At 54.9% G+C, this 24,151-nt stretch overlaps 1 protein-coding gene across 4 annotated transcripts in view; it reads left to right on the top strand.

Moving 5' to 3' along the window:
• SEPTIN9 (septin 9) overlaps positions 1 to 24,151 on the top strand; it is a 151,019-nt gene that overhangs the window by 12,196 nt on the left and 114,672 nt on the right. For 3 of the 4 annotated variants that reach the window (XM_073885920.1, XM_025859536.2, XM_073885919.1), the window contains exon 2: positions 2,434 to 2,490. In XM_073885920.1, coding sequence (XP_073742021.1) covers positions 2,434 to 2,490 — 57 coding nt within the window. Of the gene's footprint in view, positions 1 to 2,433; positions 2,491 to 10,479; positions 11,119 to 24,151 lie in introns of those variants that run through there. The other variant, XM_073885922.1, reaches the window with a different exon arrangement.

The following is a 24,151-nucleotide window of genomic DNA, read 5'->3' as shown; positions in this document are numbered from 1 at the left end:
GCGCGCGCACGTGTGTATGTGTGTGTGTGTATTGAGGGGGTGATGATGAGATGGTGCTTCTCATGGGTTGTTACATGCAGTGTAGCTCCCATTCCGGGGTGTGGAGAGAGGTCACAGCCATCGTGGAAGGAAGGCCTGCTGAGGCCGGGGGTGCCCTCGTTCACGCCTCAGCAGCCTTGGGAGCAGGGCCTGTCCCCTCCCGCCCTTCCCTGCCCTGGGCAGCCCACCAGAGACATTTCGGGCCCACCCTCTCCCGGTCTTAAGGGAGCTGTCTGTTCCAGAAGTCCAAGGCAGGACCTGCCCGCACAGCCCTGAGGCCGTGGTCCAGGCTCCCTGTCCGGCAGGGCTGGCCTGGAATCCCTGTGCTCTGGTTGGACGTCTGAGGAGGGATGGTGTTCATCGCTCAGCCGTGAGCAGATGTGCGTCAGAGTAGGTGGGCACCGAGGACGGATGCTTGCGTGTCTGCTGGGTGAGATCACTGTATCAGTCGGGGTTCGCCAGAGAAACAGGCCAGTGGGGGAACGGGCTCATGTCATTATGGAGGCTGAGGAATGCCTACAGGCTGCTGTCTGCAAGCTGGACACCCCAGTGTGTGTCCCAGTCCCGGCCAGGCCGAGAACATTCTCCCTTGCTTTGTGCCGTTCATGCCCACCACACTGGGGGGACGGCTTGCTGCATTTAGTCCGTCGATTCAAATGCTAACCTCATCTAGAAACACCCTCCCCCCACGACACCCCCCCCCCCAGAAACCATGTTTGGCCAAATATCTGGGCACCTGGGAATGCAGTCAGGTTGAGCCGGTATCGCGGGGGTGGGGTGGGGGGCTCTGTAGGAGAACTTGGCATCTGGGGACGTCTGAGCCTCCCTGCCCTGAAATGGCAGTGGTGGCACCTGCCTGGTGGGGGCGGGTGGGGAATGGACATGAGCTCGTGACTGTCCTAGGGCCTCGGCACGTGGAAGGGGTCATGACCACACAGCATTCCCCCCGGCCTCCTGCAAGGGTCAGCTTGGGCCTCCCTGCCTCCTCAAAGCCTCGCTGGTCACTTCAGGCCCTTGAATCTCCTGCCACATGCATCTCCCGGCGTTGTTTCGTGGTGTGTGGGTTCAACATTTAGGGCACATCTTGGGTCCTCCCCAGCCCTGGAAAGAGGCTCAGGCTTAGCAGCAGGTATCTGTCAATACTAGACCCTGCAGGATGGACCGCACCCATTCTGTTGTTGCTAAATCCAGCGTCCTCCAGACGTGTAGAGCATGTGTGTCACCGGGGAGCTGGGCATGAGGCCAGGTCTTGCAGGTCGCCCTGCTTGGAGCTCTGGAAGCTCTAGGAACAACGCCGGCTGCATCCACTCCCTGTTGCCCATAGTTTAGGGGTGGGTTTGTGGAATGAATGTGGGAATAAATGAATATTCCAGGAGCCTCTCTGGAGGACTGCAGGAGAGGAGTCAGCACCTCTAACCCCAGCGGTCTGGGTGGGTGTCAGACGGTGGAGGCTGCGGGCAGGTTTCTGGGTTAACCCGGGGCCCCTTCTCCGCTCATCTAGCTGTCTGCGGGGAGGGCCTCTGCTGGTCAGCATGGGGTGTCCCTACAGCTTCAAGGGATGGCTTGGTTGCCCAGGCAGCCCGCTCCCGGAGCAGCGGGATCTGGCAGCGGCCGTGCTCCCCTGCCTCTCCCATGGGTCTCCTTCCTGGCAGCCCCGGGTTTGCTCGGCTTAGCACCTCCGCAAATCCCCTCGAGTTGGGACTTGCCTGCCTTAAGCCTCTCCAGGGAGCGCGCACTGGTCCAAGGGTGTGTGTGCCGGGACAGTGCGCGTGCAGCACGAGGCCGTGTTAATCTGGGGCTCCGTCCTTGTTCCCTCCTGGGGCGGTGGGAGAGAACAGCCCATCCTCCACCCTCCCAAATCCAGCCCGGCTCTGCCCAGGCCCAGAGCAGAGGGGGCTGGGTCAGGGACTCTGGTGCAGGGAAATCTCAATTCACAATACAGGTAGATGTGCATTATCCCAGGGGGTGGCTGGGGCCTGACTGGGTGCCAGCACCCTCAGCATCCTGCAGACAGTTGGGGTGGGGGGGGCACACTTGGCCAAGCCCAGATTCTGGAGGTTGATGGGACTTGGGTTCATTCTGGGCTCAACTCCTAGTAGCTGTGTGGCCTCAGGCAAGTTACTCAACCCCACTGAAATTCAGCTGTGAAATGGAGTAGTGAGAGTTACGCGGGAAATGTGTGCAAAGGGCTTGGCCGGTGTCCAGAAGGCAGTGGCTGTCCTTGTGGGTAGCTGCTGGGTCTGGGTGTCACCTGGGAGGACCAGGTCCGCTGGCCCCACAGGGAACTGGTTTCTGGTCCTGGAGCCCATTGCAGGAGCAGAGGTGAGGATATGCCCTGTGCGAACCACCCCCTAGCGGCCTCGTGTGACCTTTGCCCTCTGCCCCTGTCTTTAGGAGTCACACGGACCTCCAGCAACCGTCTCCGGAAGCTCGGCGACACCACTGGCCCAGGTAAGTGGCTTGTTCAGCCGTGACCCCCTCTGTTCTTCTGGCCCCAGCGCTCCGTGTCGCCTGGCCTTCTTGGGTGAGTGGGGCCCCTCGCCTGCGGCCCAGGGAGGCCCTGTCCTTGATGGCTCTGATTCAGATGGCTTTCAGGCCCGTTGACCACAGCTCTGCTGGAGGTGGGCCTCGTAGGCGGGGGCGGGGGGGGCTCTCTGTAGGGAGGCAGCGCTGGCCCAGGGAGCAGGCCCGCGTGTGCGGGCCAGAGGACAGAAGGGAGAGGCAGATGTGGATGCCGTAGGGCTGCCCCCACTGAGGCGCTGAGGGACGGGCGGCCCGTGGGCGGGTGGCTTTGGCTCTGAGCAGCTCTGGGCCAGTCGGTCCACGGGCCAGTGCTGCTCCCTGCAGAACTGAGGGGGCTCCCGTGACAGAGCAGACACGCCGCGGGGACCAGTTCACAGAAGTGGGTTCTCGGTGGTCTTGGCCGAGCTCTTCTCTCTGCTTTTTCTCTGTGTGTCCATGCGGGTGGCCTCTTTCCAAAGAGGACACTGGGGCCCAGAGATGAAGGATGAAGGGACTCACCTCCCCTAGAGCCCACATCCTCCCTCCAAGACCAGCCCTGCCCTACAGAACTTTTCTGTGATGGTGGGAATGTTCCACACCAGCCGTAGCGGCCGCGTGACTCTCGACCGCCTGAAGAATACATTAAGTTTATTTTATTCATTCTATCACTTGGCGTAGAATGACTTAATTAACGTATTTTAAATTAATTTCCACATAATGTCTACATGTAGCTAGCAGCTGTGAAATTAGACAGCCCCGGATCATTCTGGCTACCCCAGAATTCCTTACCTAGATGTTCCCGAGCTTACTTCCGGGCCATTGCAAACCTCTCTGAGGGCTGTCCGTCAGAGGTGTCACCTACCTGTGGGCTGGGCACTCCCAGGCTTGTGGGGTGCCAAGGGGCAGTGCTGGCAGGGCGTGGGGGTGGCAGTATCCGGGGCGTGTGGATGCACAGGCCGGGATGTCCCCACGGCTGTGTCTGCGGCCCCTTGTGGTGCAGGATGGGGCCGGGTGGGGAAAGGGAAGGGTGACGCCCGGCTGGAGGTCTCCAGGGCGGCTGAATGATTCACATCCGTGGTTAAGCAAGAGCTCCGCCCTGCGCAGCCGTGTCGGGCCACTAACCACTGGACTGCCCGGCCGCCGCTGTCTTTCTGGGGAACTTTTCTCTGGGGTCCCTTGCCTCTGCAGCTGGTCTGCTTCTCTGCCCCTTCCAGCAGCCGGGCGGGTCTAGGGACCTTTCCTGATGCTGGGGCTGGGGACGGGCTGCTGAGCTCGGGGGTTGAGGTCTCGGGAGACAGGCGCCCTGGGCCGTGTGGACACAGTCTCCTCTGGCCCTTGCTTCCCTGTGCTCAGACTGGCCAGTTCTGTGCCGTCAGCACTTGGCAGCCCCTGCCACGGCTCCGCTTGGAAGCCTAAGGCATAATTTGCCGAAGCCCAGAGCTGCAAGCCGGTGATCTGGGTTTTGCTTGGGACCGCCTGCTGACACACGAAATCCTCTCTGTGGGGGCCTGCGCGGGCTTTGCCCCGGGACACCCTTTCCTTGTCTTCCTGGCTCCTTCTCTAATCCCGGCCATCCTGCAGCTAAGACCGGGGTCCCAGCGGGGTTCTTCCCCAGACCCCCAGCCTCTCAGCCCGCCCCCCACCCCCGGCCCCTCTGACCCTTGCAGGATCCCCATTTGGAGCCGCCGCCCTTCCTCTCCTCCCCCCAGCCTGACCTCTTGTTGCACAGGGCCCGGTCACCTGTGTCCGGGACTCCGGACCCCCAGTGCTCCCAGAGGGCAAGGGACCATTCCAGCGCATCCTCCATGAGCTCAGATTCTTCACGAGGCTGTGTTTGGGACCAGGCCGGGGATGGCCGATTCTGGCACAAGCCACAGTCCATCAGCTCAGGCCACACCCACGGTCAGGCCTTTGACGAGCTCACTCACTTTCTGCCCTTTTTTTAAAAAAATGGAATTGGTAGACATATTAAAAAAAACCTATTAAGACTAAAATAAACCAGCCATGCACCCACCATCCCTTTTGAGAAATAAGGTGTTCCAGGTGCGGTGTGAGCCCCCGGGTGACCCTCTCCATGTCCATTCCCACCAGGGTGACCACCTGTTTGAATTCAGAACTGGTCACTGCCGGGCCTGTGTGTGCTGCGTGTCTGGGGACGACACGTGCCTCGTCCTGCGGACCGGCAGTATCACATCGGGTGTCCAAGGGGAGTCGGCTGGTAGTTGCTCTTTGCTTTTTCACGCGACAGGATGACTTTGAGATTTATCCACTCGGGGTGTGCGTAGCTTTGCTCATTTATTTTGACCAAAGGTGAGGGCTTCTCCGTGTGGGCAGGCAGTTACCTACCCACTGGCCTGTTGTTGGAGGTCCACGGAAGGTTTCCACTGTTACAGACGCTGCTGGAAACATTCTCATGTGTCCCCGTGCACATCTGTATGTCCCCAGGCGGAACGTCTGGGCTGAGGGGATGCCCATACTCAGACCTCCCAAGTGGCCTTCCAGTGTGTTCTCCCACGCTCACCCGCTTTCGGTGCCTCGAGTAGCCTCTCTGGGCTGCTGCCTCTGGGCCACTGTCTCTGGCCAACCTTTGCCCTGGTTCCCACAGCTCACACAGCATTTCCCCTCAGTCAGCTTCTCACCTCCTGCGGCCGGCCCAGCCGGCTGCCCGACCGTCCCCGCTGGGACTCCTCCGGGCCTCTCCTTCTGCCCGGACATCCGGTGTGTTCTGGGTCCTGCTTTTCCTCCTTCAAATACCTCTGAGATGGGTGGCCTCGTCCCTGCTGTAGGGGGTTGACTAACGTCCCCCCGGAATTCATGTTCACCCAGAACCTCAGAAAGTGGCCTGACTTGGAAATAGGTCTTAGAAGCATGATTAGTTAAGGACCTGGAGATGAGATCCTGCTGGAGTTAAGGTGGCCCTAAGTCCGACGGCGGGGGTCCTTACAAGAAGGGGAGCAGGGGAGGAGGCCACGTGAGGACACAGGCAGAGATGGAGTGAGGCGGCCACAAGCCCGGGGACACCGGAGCCCGGGGCTAGAAGACGCAGGAAGGTTTTTCCTGAAGCCGCTGGAGGAAGCTGGGCCCTGCCAATACCTTGATTTTGGACTTTGGCCTCCAGAACGGGGAGAGAATCAGCTTCTGTTGTTTTAAGCCTCTTCCTCCGGTGATTTGTCACAGCAGCCCCAGGAAGCCCATGCACCAACCCCCTGGGCTCGTGTGGGCGGATGACCGTCTCTCCACAGAAGGATCTCCCCGAAATGCTGCTCTCTGGACCGTGTCTCTGCCCTCACGCCTCACAGTCAGGTGCCCCATGGGATCCCCGGCGGTTGCTCCTGCCGCACGCCCCCAAGTCTTTCTGTCCAGGCTTGCACACCCCTTCCTTGCTCCGGGCCTGGTGAGCTCTCCGCCTCACGCTCAGGACGCCCAGCTGTACGCACAGCCCGGCTGCCATCATCACGGCCGTGTGGGCAAAGGGAGAGAGTGTGCCTGTGCCGTGGGGAGCTGGGCAAGCAAGACGCAGCCAGAGTCTGGCTGCCCAGGGGCCTTGCCCGGGGCTCCCATGGGCACCCCTCGCTGGTGCTGCCCCTCCCACCCACGGACACCTGCTCCTCCTTCATTCCTCTCAGCTCTCAGCCTGGCCATCCGCCCAGGTCGTGCTTGAGGAAGCAGGAAATCTGAGCATCGTCCTTGACCTTTGCTCCACCCCCAGCACCCTCAGGTCGGCAGGTGACCAAGATCTTAGCAACTCCCCCTCCCCTCAGATGACCCTTGGGTGGGCTGCCTCGTGGCCTGAGCAGGCATCGGTGTCCCTCCTCCTCTGCACTCCTTCTCCCCACAGAGGCTGCTCTATTCCCATCAGCCTCTGGTGGCATTTACTAAGACCTGCCTGCGTGCCCAGGACTGGGCCACAGGCTCCATCCCTGTGATTATCCAAAACAGACCTGATCATGGGCTCTTAAAGAACCCTTAGTTCCCTTTTCCCCACAAGTTAAACTAAGCCACAGAACAGTGTCCATGGCGCTTCCCAGCCTGACCCGTCCCCCCTTCCAGGCTCTCACTCCCGCGTCCTCCCTCCTTGGTCTGTGCGCGCCGGCCTTCCTGGGGCCACAGCTCCAGGATGGGCCCTGCGCCTTCTCGCCTCTGAAGGCATTGTCTCCCCGGGCTAACTGTGACCCAACCTGTCCGTCTCCAAGGTTGGCCTCAGGGGTTTCTTTGTCCTTCTGCCCACAGGGCTGGATGTTCTTATGGCATATGGCTAGCAGGCCATAAATACTGTTGAATTCAACTTGATAGGACAAGCTTGGGATGGTCGGCCAAAGAACGAGTTTAAAATAGAAATGTCAGCCTTCTTTTGCATTGGCTGGAAAGTAGCTTTTCTCTTTGTTTGTCTTCTGGTGAAGAAATTCATGGAGAATGCAGTGTCTCTGGGGAGGAGGGGCTGGGAGAAGCACACCCATGCATCAGTAGGCACACGTGGCTGCCATATTGAAGGCGGTAGATAGAGAACGTTTACGTCATTGCAGAACGTTCTGGTGGGCAGTGCTGGTCGGGAGAGTCTACACGTTGGATCTTCAAGTTCACTGTTCTTCCAGCGAGCATTTATTGGGCACCTCGTGCGTTCCCGGCAGGAAGTGAAAGACACCAGCTCTTCGGGGGAGTTTCCAGTATTCTGGGGAGAAGTTTCAACCTGGGGGCCCTGGGGCAGATGCTCTCGAGAGCCTGGCCTCCGTACTCCTCTATCCCCTTGCAGCCGGGGGCCTCTGGCTCCGGCCGGGCTGCAGCCCGGGATGGATGGCTGAGCATGAGGCCTGTTAGTGGCGGAATTGGGCCCCGTCTGGGCTGCCTCTCGCCATTGTCTTGGTTCCCTTCCACACTGCCCTGGAAGAACTCCCAGAGCAACAGGCCGGCCCAGGCTGTTAGCACCAGTAAACCCCGCAGCTGTCCCCAGGGCAGAGAGCTGGGTTGTATTTATTTAGGAACAGCCGAAACTTGCTGCACAATAAAGAGTGGAGAGAAGGTTCCTGAGAGGAATGTAGCTGCCTGGGCCCAAAATCCGCCCCACTCGGGGAGAATGCTGGCGGCCGGGCTGGGGCGGGCTGCCCGCTCTCCTGGCAGGTACGGTAGCCGAGGCGGCTGTGGGAGGGTCAGCGGGAGGGGGTCAGGATGGAGCGCCTTTATTTTTAACTCAGGGAAGCCGACTTCAGTGGTGGAGTCTGGGGATGAGCAGGAAATGAACGGAAAAGTCATTTTTTCAGAGTGAGAGTTCCCCGTAGCTTGGAGCTGATTATGGAGGATTTGCGAGTATCTGCATGGCGGGGGGGTGGGGGGGTGGCCCGAAAGCCTGAGCCCAGAGCCTCAGAAAGCCTCCTTTCAGCTGGGCTCCTCTGCCCCCACCTCCTCACGGCCCCTCCTCAGAAGGCACACCGGGAATGAAGCCACGTTGGTCCTGGGGCCCCTGCTGCCCACATCATGGGAATCATCCTCCTGGCCTGGTGGTGGGAGTCCGGGGCACCCCGGGAACACCTCTTAGCTGTGTGTCCTCTCCCCACGGGGTGCAGGGGGCTTGCAGCTGTGCTTCATGGGGGGGCCTGAGCCACGTCTTTAACGACAAAGCCTTCCTCCAACTCTTCCTCCTCGCCCTGTACCACGCCCTGTACCACGCCCCACACCGGGGATGGGGACATCGATGGGGGTGTGCAGATGGCAGGCGCAGATCTGTTGGGGGGGGGTGAAGGACAGAGATACCATCTTGAGGACTGTCTGGGAGAGGCTGTTGGGCAACGGTGCCAACCCCAGGACGTGGGCTGGCTGGGGTGGCCGGGAGCGGGGGCAGTTTCCCAAAGCTGTGGCCGTGGGGGGTCCTGCCTCCCCCAGATGGCAGGTGTTGGTCCAATTTGGGAAGTGCTGGGTTGAAGGAAGCCAGCCCCCTCACAGAGACTACTCACTGCATTTACTATGCTAATGTGCCGGAGGAATCTAAGGCAGGCTTCTAGTTTTATGTAACCACAGAGCCATGTCAGGGAGGAATGGAGCCATGTGGGGAGCCAACTTTGGGGATGCAGGTCCGGCCTGGCCTGGACAGTTGCTTCCCCACCCCCCAGGCGTGGACAGTGCTGGTGCCTAGACCGGGCCTCGGTGAGCCCCGGGGGGTTGGTTGCCCCCTTCTCCCATGGCCTGGCCTCACCCCACTTCTGCGCCTGGCCTCTGAGCTGGCTCATGACTAACACGGGCCTCATTGGAGCCAATTGGTGCTGCCAGGTTTTTGGTTTCAAATGATCCCCTGCTTGGGCCAGAATGCTTGGATTTTTAGGCATGGTGGGGGAATGGACATTGAGCCCAACTATGCCGGGGAAGAACTGAGGGTCAGAGCTGTACTCAGCAGCTGCCCTGACTACAGCAATGAAATCACAGCCTGTGTGCTCAGCGCCCAGAGGAGGTGGCCGGGAGGGACACGGCCCCCACTGGCCTACCCCGAATTCCCACCAGCGGGCCTGTCTGTGGGGCCTTCCTGGGCCTGCTTGCCTTGCTGGGAATTGGTGCCGGAGAGTCCCATGTGGTATTAAAGGGGTTTCTTCTTTATATGTTTTCTGTCGTTTCTAAATTTAATACAATGAACAAATACTACATTTATAATCAGAAAAACCAGTAAGGAATATTTTTTCAAAATTGGGGAAGAGATTGAATGAATAAACCAAAAAATTCTCCCTGATTGCCATTGTTCGAACTCAAGGGTTGTTAGTGGTTGGTGGAACATAATGTTTTCGAATGGAATATGATGACCAGAAAATGTTAGACTGGGACACTGACTCGCTGGTTTATGGTGTCTGTCTGTGTTACCTGGGGGGCCCATACAAATGGGCACAGATTTGGTGGCTTGCAACGACAGAAGCGCATTCTCTCGTGGTTCTAGAGCTGGAGGTCTGAGATTGAGGTGTGCTCGGGGCTGTACCTCCTCCAAGGCTCCGGGAGAGGGTCTTTTCCTGGCCTCTTCTTGCTTCTGGGGGCTGCATCCAGCCTTCGAAGGCGGGGTCGTCAAGTTTCTCTCTGCTCTGCCGTCACATCCCTTTCTCTGTGTCTGTACCCTAGACCTCTCTCTGCCTCCCTCCTATACGAGGCACGAGGCACGTGATGGCATTTAGGGCCCACCCTGATAATCCAGGCTCAAGATCCTTCACTTAATCTCCATCTGCAAAGACTCTCCAAGTTAGGTCCCATTTACAGGGATTACGATGTGATATCTTTGGGGGCCATTATTGAGCCTGTGGGACCTAGTTGGGCTGAGACACTGCTCCCACCTTCCCTCAGCAGGCAGGCCACTTTTGGGGCTGTCCTCCAGGCTCTGCTTGGGGGGCGGGTGGGGAGATGGTTGCTGTTGGGTGCCCCCGCCCCCAAGGAGACACCCTTGCTACATAGGAGACTGCATCTGGGGTCCTGTCCCAGGCAGGAGGGGATGGGAACTTTGCCGGCACCATCCAGATGTGCATGGACACCCCCCTGACTCTGACCAGGTGCTGGTGGGTTCCCCCTCCCCGAGTTTGCCAGGTGAGCAGGCCCCCCCCCCCGGGGGACCCCAGTGGAAGAGCAGGAAACAGCTGAGCCCCTAGCCAGGCCTTGGGGGGGGCCCCTCCCAGAGAAGTGCTGAGTATGGGGAACCGTGCTGAGGAGCCAGGCTCCCTCCCCGGGGACAGCTGGGGATGCACTGACTCATGAGCCAGTGGGACCTTCCAGGAAGTCTCCCTCGCGCCGCCCCCTCAGCCCCCACTGGCCTGGGTGGGACGGCCAGTGGCCTGTGTCACCGCTGCCGCTGACAGGACACCGGGCAGCCACAGGGGCAACTCCTCCGGGCTCGTCGGGGCAGGTGCTCTGGAGCCCTCCGTGGCCGCCTGGCTCCTTGGGGCCAAGCCGGGGGTCGGGGTGGGCTGCAGGGCCCCCGCGGCGCAGGGAAGGCGAGGCAGGCACGCAGGAACTAGGCTTTTCAAACGCTTCAGCCAGAGGAAACGCAGCATCGCGGGCCGGGGAAAATGAAAGACTTTGGAAGTCGCCAGGAATTTGACTGTGAGCTGGTTTCCAAGAGGCTAAGTTAAGCTTCTCCAAGTGGATATTAAAAAGGCGCTGCAGGCCTGGCGGAGGGGCTAGAGGGGGCGGAGAGCAGGCCGCCGGAAGCCGCACGCTGCCCCTCTGGAGCCACCGCGCGCGCACAAAGCCCAGACGGCGGTCCGGCCGGGACCCTGGGGCTGCGGGAGGCTCACGGCCCACGTCCGGCCCCTGCCCCGCCTCCTCGCCTTCACGGCTGTGCCTCGGTCCCTTCTCCTCCCCGATTCAAAGAGACAATGCTACTTCAGTTTGGGGCACAAACATATGATCAGCACATGGAAGTGTGGTAATTTGGATGCATTCGTGATCGCAACAGATTGAAGAAATTAGACCAGACAAAGAGTGTTTTTGGAAGAGGAGGAGGCAGAAAGAGGGCGGGCGTCGGGGGTGAGAAGGGGAGGACGCCTCTGGAAAGGGGGACGCCGCCAGGACTCCCGCCTGCTGCCAAATATATCGTAGTAATGGAGAGAGACCGGATCACAGGTAGGCCCCTCGCTGCCCCCGCCCTTAACTCAGAGCTGCGTCTGTGCTTCGGGGAATAAGCACCCAGGGATCACTTTTATTCATTTTTGTGGACATAATTTCTTTTCCTTTTGACTGTTCTGAGGTCGTGGGACACAGTGTTCCCAGAGCTACGCTTCACAAAGTCTGGCTTTTACTGAAACTCTGCTCTCCTTCCCCTCGCTCTTCTCGCTCGGTCCCCAGTGCATCTCGAGGCGCTGGGAGTGCCGAGACCGTTGGTGCCGCGCTCCGGGAAAGGGTGGGGGGACCAGCGGCTGGCGCCCGGCTCTGGAGTGGTGGCATTTGGGCCGCTAGTTGGTTGGTTTGCGCACTGTGTGGTTTGTGTTTTTGCCGCCAGCCAAAGTCGGTCTTCAAGGCTGTCCCGGTCTCCTCCCTGAAATAGCATTTTGGTGCCTTCCCAGGAGTTCATTGCAGGGGTGGAGCTCCCGGTGCTCAGAGGAGACGTGCAAACGTGTGGGTGCCCACACACGGCAGACAGAGCTGGTCCTAGAAGCTTGGGGCATCAACCAAGGTGAATCCCCCTCGGGGCCAGGGCGGTAGTGTCACTCAGGTCCTCACTCACTTGGGAACCCTAAAGCAGGGAGGGGGAGTGACAATCTCCCAGGGTCACCGCGGGATGCTCTAGGCCAGGGAGATTAGCAGATGTGGGCTCTGCTCGGATTCTGGAACAGAATCACTGTGTAGAGCATCTCGATGTCACATCAGGGCACAGAGGGAGGGCAGACACTGGTCCTTGGGCCAGAGGGGCCTCGTGGGTCTGGACCCATCCCTGCTCTCCCTGGGGTCCAACATTTCATAGACGGGCCGTTCTCACTGCCGACCCCCACAGAGCGGGCACGGAGCCGTCAGGGTGGTGCGAGAGCTGACCCTGAAGAGAAAGGAGGCAGCTCTGGCTTGAGTCATCCCTGTTAGTTGGCCCCCCGTCCCGGGTCAGGCTCCCTGCCCCTCAGCCAGCCGTGGCATGCGGTGGCTCGGTCAGCGTCTGACATCATGAGTAAGTCCCCTTCATTATAGCGCCTGTTGCCTACCGTGTGCCCCTCAGGCGTCCAGGGTCCACTGGGCAGCTCTGGGGCATCCTCAGGCTTCAGCTGCTCCGCGCTGACCCCTAGGTCCTGGTGAGCCTCAGAATTGCACACCACAAGTGCCGTAGCCCCCCGTCTGCTGCTCCAGGGGCCGATCAGATCCTGACGGGATGTCAGGGCTGATGGGGCGGCCCCCGGGAGGAGAGCTGCTGACCGGCCGTGTGCGTGTGAGTGTGTGTGCTTGTGCACGCGTGTACTCCTGGGACCACCACAGGATGAGGGGCAGCCATGGGAGGCCCGCGGAACCAAGCTGTGAGCTCAGTGACACGGGCAAGCTGGGGTAGAGGGGTGTGGAGCCAGAGTTCCCTGCGCCTGCCTGGCACAGGGCGTTGACAGGGTCCCTGCGGGGCTTGGGAGGACAGTCACTTCACCAGCCTGGCTTGCAGAGCCTCGGGGGCCATGGGTCCAGCCTTCATGTCACAGATGACCAAGCCACGGCGCAGATGGGTGACACCAGGGGAGCCGAGAGCCAGGACACAAAGTGGGGAGGAGACTCTTGGGAAGTGACAGCACTCTTGGAACCTTCTGGGCTGGCCAGACCCTAGCAGCTGTTTATGAACTGAACCAAACTGCCTTTGAAAACGGTCAGCTCTGCATCTTTACGGCCACGCTAGGTGCCACTGCCCTCGGCTGGGACTGCCCGCGAGGGACAAAAAGGGGACTTTCTCTCAGGATGTGCCTGAGGAAAAATTGGTACTATTGATGAAATTCTCATAGGGATGTGTTGTCACTAAAAATTACTTCTTTCTTTCCCAAAGCTTAGTTAGAAACTGGTTACAGACATGAATGACAATGGAAATCCTCAAGCCCTTTCCCTACGTGTTGCTCAGACCTGCTCAGATCTTGACCTTGGTCTTTGATTGTAACTCAGCTCTTAGGCAGTGCCGCGCCCCCCCACCCCCCAGGGAAACGAGTTCCACCCTGTCCCTCTGTGGCCCGGGGCCTCAGTTTCCTAGCCTGTAACGTGAAGGGGTTGGACTGGCGTGGCCCGAGGCAGCACCCCACTGCCGGCGGGCCTCTGAGCCTGCTCTGGTGGGGCCCCCAAAGGCTCCTTCCTTCTCTCCTTGTCTTGGTAAGGCGGTTGTGACAGCTACCTCAGTCCCCACCCACACACCGGGCAGAGGTGGGGCTGGGGGCCAGGGTGTCCTGCCTGGCCCAGCGCCCCACCCGACCACTTCCAGACAGAACTGCCACGGCCCGTGCCCCACGGGGCTGGCGTTTGAGGTGCGTCCGGCTGGCTCTCGGCCACTGCCCAGCGCCGTCCAGGAGGAGCTGATGGGGAGGGGAAAGGGGCTTGGGGCAGGTGCAGGCAGCTGCAGGACCCTGCCATCTGCCCGCTCCTTCTCTTGGCAGCACTGGGCTCCTGCCTAGTTTGTGAGTCTGGGGCCTGGGGTCCTCCTGGGCGGTGGGGTAGCCCCGGTCCTCTTGGAGACTCCCCCCTCCCCCCACCGCCCCGGGAAGATGCCGTAGGGCTTGTCAGCAGGGCAGGGATGAGTCATGGAGCAGTGACTGGCCGCTGAGACACAGAAGGCCGCTCCTTCCAGCCAAGGGTCGGGTTTTTTTCCTTGTTCTGGACTGGCTTTGTGGCTTTTACAAATTAAGCATTTTTATCTCGTTCCAAGCGCTTGTATTTCAGCAGGGAGAGAATCTCCAAGAAGGGAACTTTCCACTGGGGAGCTGTTACTTAGCTCAGCTGGGCCTCGGGGAGGGTGGGAACAGGCCTCGCGGGTGAGTTGCAGGCAGGGAATGTGGAAGGCTCTCTGCTCTGTCATGGACGTCGATGTGGGGTCCTGGGAGGGCTGGCTGCCCCGTCACTGGACGTCTGTCCGTGGCTGGGTGTCTGCCCGACACAGTGAGGCACAGAGCGCTCACCCAGGAGGTGGTGGGGGGAGCTGGTGGTCTGCTCTTCTCAGGGTGTCCACTGTCAGGGGGAGGGCAGGGAGCTGGACACCCATCACCTCTCCCTGCTTGTCTCTGAGTTCCCCGGGCATGTCTCACCCCGGTCCTGGACAGACACTGTGGGTCACAAGCTGCCTGGCTCTGCTTTGTCCTCTCTGGCTTTATTTCCCTCATCCCCAAGACGAGAGGAGTAGCCAGTAGCCTTCCTGGCCCCCTTCCTCTTCTGGCTCTGACTGGCGAGGGACTTGGTCCCCGGAGCAGTCTCTTAGGGCTGCTGAAACCAAGTGCCACAGACTGAGCGGCTTAAAACAACACCAACAGACTCTCTCAGAGTTCTGGAGGCTGGAAGTACAAATTCAAGGTGTTGGCAGGGCTGGTTCCTTCTGAAGGCCTTCTGAAGGCTCTGTACCCCTCTCCTGGCTTCTGGGGGCTGCTTGTGATCCCCAGTGGTCCTTGGCCTGTAGGAGCATCACCCAGTCTCTGCCTGTTGTCACAGAGCCTTCTGTGTCCCCAAACTCTGCTGCTTCTCTCTTATGAGGACACTCATCACTGGACTTGACTTCCCTGCCCCCCCCCACAATAATCCAGGATGACAAATCTCCAGATCCTTACCTTAATTACACTCACAAGACCCTATTTCCAAATAGGATCATGCTCAGGGTTCTAGGTGAGCATGCATTTTGGGGGGGGGGGTCACCATTTAACCCACTCCAGTCCTGTTGTATCCTGGATGTCTCAGATTCCTCGTTGTCCCACACTGGACCTTTTGGTGTGGCCACTGGCCTTTTCCACTGGGTCACGTATGCCTGGTGGGGTGTGGACAACTCAACCTTGTTGGGATTCCAAGAGCCAGCCAGGAGACTGACCTGCTTCCTGCCTGGAGCTCCCCGGTCCTGACTGCAGGGGCCAGGGATGCCCGGAGCTCTGTGCTGGACTCTGAACTCTTTTTAAACATTGTGGTAAAATACGCATAACATATAAATTGCCGTTTTAACAATTTCGGGGTATATAGTTTGGTGGCATTTAATAAGTACATTCACAGAATTAGGCCACCATCCATCTATCTGCAGAACTTCTTCACCTTCCAGAATGAAACTCTGTCCCTACAGAACATCAGCTTTCCTTTCTCCCTCCCCTCTGCCCTTGGCAGCCACCATCCAACTTTCCATGTCTGTGAGTTTGACTATTCCTCATAGACCTTGAATCATGCACTATTCATCTGTCTGTGCCTGGCTTATTTCACTAGTATAATCTCTTTGTGGTTCATCCGTGTTGTAGCAGGTGTCAGTTTCCTTCCTAGTTTAAGACAGAGCAATAGGGGAGGCCTGGGTGGCTCAGTCGGTTAAGTGCCTGCCTTCGGCTCGGGTCGTGATCCCAGGGTCCTGGGATCGAGTCCCACATCGGGCTCCTTGCTGAGCAGGGAGCCTGCTTCTCCCTCTGCCTGCCTCTGTCTCTCTCTCTCTCTGATAAACAAATAAAATCTTTAAAAAAAGAAAAAGACAGAGCAATAGACCACATTGTGTTTCTTCTTTGATCTTTGGATAGACATGTACATTGTTTCCACCTTTAGGCTTCTGTGACAGCTACTGCTATGAACATGGGTGTGCAGATATCTGCTCGAGTCCCCACTTTCAGACATACTGGGTACATATGCAGAAGCAGAGTTGCTGGATCGTGTGGGAATTCTATGTTTAATTTTGTTGGGAAGCTCCCGTCCTGCTTGCCCAGGGGCTGCACCATTTCACATTCCCACCAGCAGGGCACAAGGGTTCCAATTTCCCCACCCCCTCACTGACATTGCTATTTTATTTACTTATTTGTTTCTTTGGGTAATGGCCATCCTAATGAGTACAAAGTGGTGACTCACTGTGGTTTTGATGCGCGTTTCTCTAAATGCTTAGAGAGAGATGGTGAGTGTCTTTTCCCCAGCTTGTTGGCATCTGTGTGTCTTTGGAGAAATGTTTCTTTGAGTCCTTTGCTAAGTTTTTCATTGTTTTTGTTGTTGTTGTTGTTGTTGGTTGTAGGAGTTCTTTATATATCCTGCATATTAGTCCCTTATCTGATATGTGATTTGCAAGTATTTTCTCACATTCTGTCAATTACCTTCTCACGCTAGTGATGGTGTTCTTTGATGCATAGAAGTTTTTTAAGTTTGACAAAATCCCATTTTACTATTCATTCTTTTGTTGCCTGTGCTTGTGTGGTGTCATACCCATTGTCACAAAGCTTTTCCCCTGTGATTTTTCCTAAGAGTTGTGTAGTTTTGGCTCTGGCGTTGAGACCTTTGATCCATTTTGAGTTAATTTCTGGATATGGTGTGAGGTAAGGTTCCTGATTCACTCTTTTTCTTTCCTCACACCCAGGCTGGCTCCTCTGGGTGGCAGGGAGCAGGGAAATCCAGGGCTGGGCCAGGCCTTGAATCCCTCCCTGCCCCAGGCTGGCCACGGAGCCTCAGCTCTGGCCCGGACCACAGCTGGACGTGTGCTATGCCCGGGGCAGCCCACCCAGGCCCTTCTGGGCTGACAGTGGAGGCCAGCCTGGGGTGTTCTGGATTCCACCATGTGGAGGTACCTCTACTTCTCTGTGGTCTCCCTGCCCAGTCTGCGTGAGACACTAGCTGTCTGTGTGGCAGGGTGTAGGGCTCAGTGTCCATTGGTCTGTCCCCATGCTCTTTCTCAGGAAGCCTCTCCACCCATACCCTCCCGCGTGGCTTCTTCTGCCTCCTGCTCAGAGTTGGTCATCCCTCTTGTCTGACAGAAACCTCTGTCCTGAGGCGGCCGCTCAAACCCCTTTGCCCAAAGGCCCTCCAGCACTGGACACGCCTTCAGCAGCCACACACGGATTCCGCTGACAGGGTCGGCTGTGGATGCAGCTCCTTTTGGGGTGGGCATGTGACCGGGCAAAGGGTAGGGTGGGACCTGACCGAGAAACGGGGGAGATTTCCTCCTAACAAGTGGCCTGAGCTTGGAGAAATGTCTTGGCCACAGCTTGAACTCTGGACAGATAGCAACGTGGATTTCAGCTCGAGGTGGAGAGCACTTCTGCCTTTAGACCTTCAGATCCTCCTTCCTTTTTTTCTTTTTTTTTCCCCCTTTTCTTTAAACTAATGAGGAAACTCTGACTTGAGCAAAGCTGAGTAAACAAAGCAACACACCCCTAGGAAATCAGCGAAGAGGCACCAGCCCTGAAACTTTGCTATAAAAACTACATGCTTTGGGGCTGGGTGGATCTGTGGGAGCAGATGAGTATGGCGGGGCCGCGGGGCTTGGGTAGCGGGAACCCGCACGCCCCGTGCTCTGCTGCTGCTCTCCTACCCCGTCCCACCGGAGGGCCAACAATCCGTGTGGTATCTTCTGCTTGGAGTTCACCTCCTGTCGTTCGTTAGCGGGGGTCCTGTTTGCAGCACCATTAGGCTCAGGCCGTTCCAGTTCACTTTTTGAATATTTCTTGAGGTCCTACAATGTGCAGGTGCTCACCTACGTTCTTGGCCTACAGGAGTGAGGAGGATACAGCCCTTGTTCCTGTGGGTCTCCACCTGAACTAGATGTCAAGCACCTAGCCAATAAGCACATTGATAGATGATTCTAGACGAAGGCTGTGAAGGAGCCTAGAACAGGTGATGTGATCATTACCTGCTGCGCATGTCTGTGTGTGTGTGTTTGTGTGTGTGTGTGTGTGTGTGTGTGTGTTGCGGAATTAGTGGATGCCCTCCCTGAGGAGGTGACACTGAGCTGAAACTTGCATAACCAGAAAGACCCGACCAGGCCAGCGTCCAAAGGAAGAACTTTCGGGCAAAGAGAACAGAAAATGCAAAGGCCCTGAGGTTGGATCATCAAGGCGAGGGGTGGGTCTGGGTCAGATTGTGCTGGGGAGGGCTGCTGGGTGCCCTGTGGAGGGAGCCACGGGCCCTGAATGCCCAGTGGCTGCTGGGTCACCTGTGGCAGGCCGGGAGGGGAAGCAGGGAGGCCTAGAGGGAAGGAAGACGCTGCAGTGGGAGAGGGAGGGCCTCCGATTGCTGGGGGTGCCCTGGGTGGTTGACGAGGCCGAAGATGCACTGAGCTGCTGCCCAGCCCTGCCCTGGAAGGGGGCTTGCGCCGTCCCCACTAGGAAGGTGCTGGCTGTTAGGAGGATGCTGGTTGTGGCTTGGCCAACCGTGGGGTGAGGCTGAGGCCGCCTGAGTCCTGGGACAGTGATCCTGAGCAGGCAGCCTCAAGAGGAACTGCAGCATGGGAGAGGCGACTCGCTCCTTCATGTCGCACAAGGTCCTGCGTCTCCAGGCAGTTAGCTCCGGTGTGATGCCACGTGCCCGCCAGGGGCTAATGCCCCTCCTGCTGGCGTGGACGGAGCTGCAGCCTCTCCAGCACCTGTGTTTCTGCTCAGCTGGTAAGGGCTGGGGAGGGACGAAGACTCAAGAGCTGCTTTCACAGGACGGCGGACAGTGGGTGCCTGAGCATCCCCGGCCCACACAGGGGATATTTCGGTCAGGCCCTCCTTGCTACTTAGTGTGCTCCTTGACCATCCACGGACCACCTGGTGTGGTGTGATGGGCGAGCGCAGAAGGCTCGCCCAGGCCCGAGACCTCACCTTTCCGGGGCTTCACTTCAGACCTGCACCCCTCTCTGGCCCTGCCGCCCCTGGTGTGCACGCAGGCGGCGCCCCACGATCTGCCCGGCCAGCCCATCAGGGGCCAGGGGGCCTCTCCAGGTGGCATTTCGATTCAAGGATGCAGGGCTCTGGACCGTGGGGCTGGGTGAGATGTCCCAGGATGTTGTTATCTGATCATAAGCTTTGGGATGGTGGACGTCAGCATGTTTCCAAGCTCCAGCATCTTTAGCGTGTCCTGATCCCAATGGCGTCAAGTCCAAGGGAGAGGGATGGGGCTGGGGGTGACGGCTGGGGGCCTGGGCTGTGCCTCTGTGTTGTGTGTTTAAGGGTTGGGGGTGTACTCTCAGGAACGCCCTGCAGTGCCCGCCGCCCCAGCTCGCACCTCTCTGGGGAGGAGTGGACAGAGGGGCCTGGGTTCTGGAAACATGCATCATCCAGGCATGGGTGCCCCCCATTACTGCCATGAGGGGCGGGGCCGGGCCTGAGGAGGGAGGAGGCCGCAAACCCGGAGAAGGGAGAGGGATTGCAGAAAGCCTTTCCCCCAGAAGGTGGCAGTGCAGGCCCTCGAGAGCTGGCCGCGGCCCGTCTCCCGGCTTACGGAATTTGCGGGAAGAGGCCGCCCCGGCGTTATCTCCACTTCCCGGGGCTGCTCGCTACAGGTGGGAAGTGGCGGGTGGAGAGAGCAGAAATCATGGCGAGGATGGGAAGGCACCAGCGCGGGAGCAAGGACTCCCCTGAAACCGGGCGGCTTCCTGCTTTGGGGGAGGGGGCTCCGGCTACATCCTTCTTCTTCCTATTTGTGGTTGATATGTCTCAGTCTCTTTTAAATTTTTCCAACTTTTTACTATGAAACATTTCAAACACACAGGAAAGGTGAAAGAATTCTAGCGCCAACCCTCCCCCCCACGTCCACCACTGAGACTCTGCAATGCACGTTATGCTCTGTTGGCTTCAACCCACGTCCCTCCCTCCATCTGCCAACAATCCATGGGATTTGGAGGGATCCATTTCAGAATAAGTTGCTGATATCCATACACATTACCCTGCCAACACTTCAGCTTGCATCTCACTAGCTAGAGTCCAGTATTTGTATATGGTTCTTTTTCTTTCTTTGGGTAAAATTTATGTGCCACGAAACTCCCAGATCTTAAGTGTAGCACTCTGAGTTTGGGCGTAGACTAACACTGTGCATCTGAACTCCTATCAGGATACAGAGCATCACCATCCATGCTCCTTGCCAGTCAGTCTCTGCCTCCACCTGCCTGGGGGCTGCCAAAATTCTGTTTTTTTCCCTATTGATTAATTTTGCCAGTTTGTGTGTTTTTTAGATCTGTGTTTCTGCCAGCACTAGTAGTCCCATGATTGCTGAGTGGTGTTCATTGCATGTTTCCAGGGTGAGACTCTTATGAATTAAGCTGCTATGAGCTTTCTTTTTTTTTTTTTTAAAGATTTTTTTTATTTTAAGTCATCTCTACCCCCAACGTGGGGCTCAAACTCACTACCCCAAGATTAGGAGTCGCACGCTGCATGCACTGAGCCAGCTGAGCACCACTGCTATGAGCATTCTTATACAACTTTTGTGTGTGTGTCTGTGCATATGCTTCCATTTGTCTTGTGTAAACACCAAGTAGAATTATTGGACCAGAGGGTAGGTAGGTATGAGTTTAGTTTTACAGGAAACTGCCAGATCTTTTCCTAAAGTGGCTGTACCATTTTACACGCCCACCAGCCATATAGGAGAGTTCCCGTTGCTCCACGTCCTTGCCCACATTTGGTGCTGTCCTTCTTTACGATTCCATCCTTCTGTTGGGTGTGTAGTGGTATCTCATTAGGGTTTCAGTTTGCATTTTCCTGATGACTAATGCTGTTGAGCACATTTTCTTGTGCTTACTGGGGACTCATCTATTTTTCCTTTGCGAAGGATCTTTTCAAATCTATTGCCCATTTTAAAAGTGGGTTGCTTGGGGATGCCTGGGTGGCTTAGTCAGTGAAGCATCTGCCTCCAGCTCAGGTCATGATCCCAGGGTCCTGGGATTGAGCCCCGCATCGGGCTCTTTGCTCAATGGGGAGCCTGCTTCTCCTCTCCCTCTGCTGTTCTCTCTTTCTTCCCTCTCCCCTCTTTCTCACAATTAAATACGTAAAATCTTTTTTTTTAAAGATTTTTATTTATTTATTTATTTGACAGAGAGAGAGACAGCGAGAGAGGGAACACAAGCAGAGGGAGTGGGAGAGGGAGAAGCAGGCTTCCCGCCGAGCAGGGAGCCCAATGCGGGGCTCGATCCCAGGACCCTGGGATCATGATCTGAGCCAAAGGCAGATGCTTAACGACTGAGCCACGCAGGCGCCCCTAAATACATAAAATCTTTAAAAAAAAAATGAAAAATAAAAGTGGGTTGCTTGACTTTTATTCTTTCTGGATACTGGTCTTTTGTCAGATATGTGTATTGTAAATATGTTTTTTCCTGCTCTGTGGCTTACACATTCATTTCTTAATGATATCTTTTGATGAGCAAAAGTTTGTAATTTTAATTTTGATGAAATCTAATGTAAAAAATTTCTTTCTTTGTGGTTACTGCTTTCTGTGTTCTTTTTTACGAAGGCTTTGCCTGCTCCCAAGTGGCAGGTATTTTCAGTGTTTTCTTCCAGAAGCTTTGTGGTTATAGCTTTAATGTTAGGTTTAGAAATCATCTTTTGTGTATGGTATGAGGTAGGGGGTTAAGGTTCATCATGTTGGGTTTTGCTTGCTGGTTTGTTTTTTCAGTATGTATACCCGATTGTTCTAACACCATTTGTTGAAAAGACATTGGAGTACCTTGACACCTTTGTTGAGAATCAATTTACTTTGTTGGGGCACCTGGGTGGCTCAATTAGTTAAGCATCTGACTTTGACTCAGGTCATGATCCCAAGGTCCTGGGATGGAGCCCCACATCAGGCTCCCTGCTCAGCGGGAGGCCTGCTTCTCCCTCTTCCTCTGCCTACCACTCCCCCTGCTTGTGCTCTCTCTCTGTCAAATAAATAAATAAAATCTTAAAAAAAAAAAAGAAAATCAATTGATTTTGTATACGTGGTTCTATTTCCAGAGTCTATCCTGTTGTATTCATATTTTGTCTATTCTTTGGCCAAGACCGCCCTGTCTTGATTAATGTGGCTTCATAATAAGCCTTGAAATAAGCTCTCCCAATATATACAAACCACTGCTTTAAATGTTCTTTTTAAAATTTTTTAGGATTTTATTTTTAAGTAGTCTCTACACCCAACATGGGTCTTGAACTCACGACCCGGAGATCAAGAGTCGTACGTTCTACCGACTGAGTCTGCCAGGTGCCCCTAGATGTTCTTGGTCTTTTCTAAGACCAAGAATACTTTTATAATTTCCTTATAAATTTTAGAAGTAGAGAGTCGACGTCTATAAAAATGCTGTGTGAATTTTGAGATCGCATTGAATCTATAGGTCAATTTAGGGATAATTGACATTTTAATGACATTGACTCTTCTAATCTTATAAACATGGTAGGTCTCCATTTTTAAAGACCTTTTTCTTCAATCAGTTGTCAGTGAAAAGATCTTCATGTCAGTTGTTAAATTTATTTCTAACTATTTTATTTTTTGGTGCTGTTGTAAACTGAGCATATATTTTAAATTTCATTTCCAATTGTGTGTTGCTGGTATATAAAATGCCCTTGATTTTTGCATATAAATTTTATATGCTGTGACCTTGTCAAAGTCCTTTTTTATCCTAGTACTTGTTTTACTTCTTTCTTCCTGATCTTGATTCCTTTTATTGCTTTTTCTTGCCTTTCTAGCTAGTGAGCTAGAACTGCCAGGACCATATTGAATAGAAGTGAGTAGGCATCTTCGTCTTGTGCTGGAACTGAGGATGTTAACTATCGGTTTTCCGAATATGCTCTTCATCAGACTGAGGAGATTCCGTTCTCTCCCTAATTTGCTGGAGTTTTGAACATGAATGGATGTTGACTTCGATAAATACTCTTTCTGTATCTCCTGAAATGATCATTATTTTCTCCTTTGTTCTACTAGTAGGGTGAATTACAATGATTGATTTTTGAATATTAAACCAAGCTTGCATTCCTGGAAAAAGCCCCACTTGGTTATGATATGTAATCCTTTTCATACATTGCTGGATTTGATTTCCCTAGTTTTTTGTAAAGGATTTTTTATATAGATCCATGAAGGATATTATTGGTGTGGTATTTTTTTGGTTAGCTACTTCGTTTTGGTAATGTCTTTGTCAGGGTTCTTTCGACCTCATGAACTGAGTTCAGAAGTGTATCCTCCTCTCCATTTTTCATAAAAGTTTGCATAAATTCGTGTTACTTCTTTCTTAAGTGTTTGATAGAAGTCAGCAAGGAAGCCATCTGTCCCTAGAGTTTTCTTGGAAAGTTGGTTTTTTTTAATGACAAATTAAAAACTTGGATTAAATATTTAAATGAATTTAATATTTAATTGAACATATTAAATTTATTTGATATGGAGAGAGAGCTATTCAAGGTTTTTACTTCCTCTTATGTCAATTTTGGTAAGTTGTATTTTGAAGGAATCTGTCCATTTCATCTAAGTTTTTGAACTTATTCATTTAAAGTTGTTCATAGTTTTCCTTTATTATCATTTTAATGTCTATAGGATCTTAGGGATAACCCTTAATTCCTAATACTGGTAATTTGTGTTTTCCATCTCTCTTTCTTTCTCTCATTAGTCTGCTGTGAGTTTAAGGGTGTGTAGATCTTTTTAAAGAACAAACCTTTGGCTTTATTTTTTTTTCTGTTTTTTATTTCCTTTATTTCTATCCTTATCTTCATGACTTCCTTCCTTCTGCTTACTTTGATGTATCAGTCAGGTCCCAGGCAGGAAACAGAAAATACACCACACCAGTAATTTGAATAGCAGAATGTAATAAAAAGAATTATTAACAGGTAAAAGCTGGTTAGCTACTAAAAGGGTAAAACAAGACTCGGAGGAATATAGAGCAGCAAATAAAGAAGCAGCTACTTTGGAAGGAAACACAGGGGAAAGCTTTGTGACACTGGGTTTGGCAACAACTTCTTGGCTAGGACACCAAAAGCACAGGCAACAAAAGAAAAAAAAAGGTAAGTTGTATTTCATCAAAATTAAAAACTTTTGCCTCAAAGGACACCTCAACAGAAGGCAAAGGCAATCCACGGGATGGGGAGGAAATATTTGCAAACCATATATCCATAAGGGATTAATATTTAGAATATATAAAGAACTGCTACAATCTAACAACAAAAACCCAAACAGCCCAATTAAAAACAAAAAACAAAAAACTGACGGACTGGAATAGCCCTTTCTCCAGAGAAGACACACAGATGCCAACAAGCCCAGGAAAAGATGCTCAGTGTCACTAATCATTAGAGACATGCAAATATAC

Source organism: Callorhinus ursinus, unplaced genomic scaffold (genome assembly GCF_003265705.2).
Source record: "Callorhinus ursinus isolate GAN/ISIS: 27379988/994484 unplaced genomic scaffold, GSC_fseal_2.0 scaffold68, whole genome shotgun sequence".
In the NCBI taxonomy this organism is placed as follows: domain Eukaryota; kingdom Metazoa; phylum Chordata; class Mammalia; order Carnivora; family Otariidae; genus Callorhinus; species Callorhinus ursinus.
This window is presented reverse-complemented; position numbering and strand designations above follow the sequence as displayed.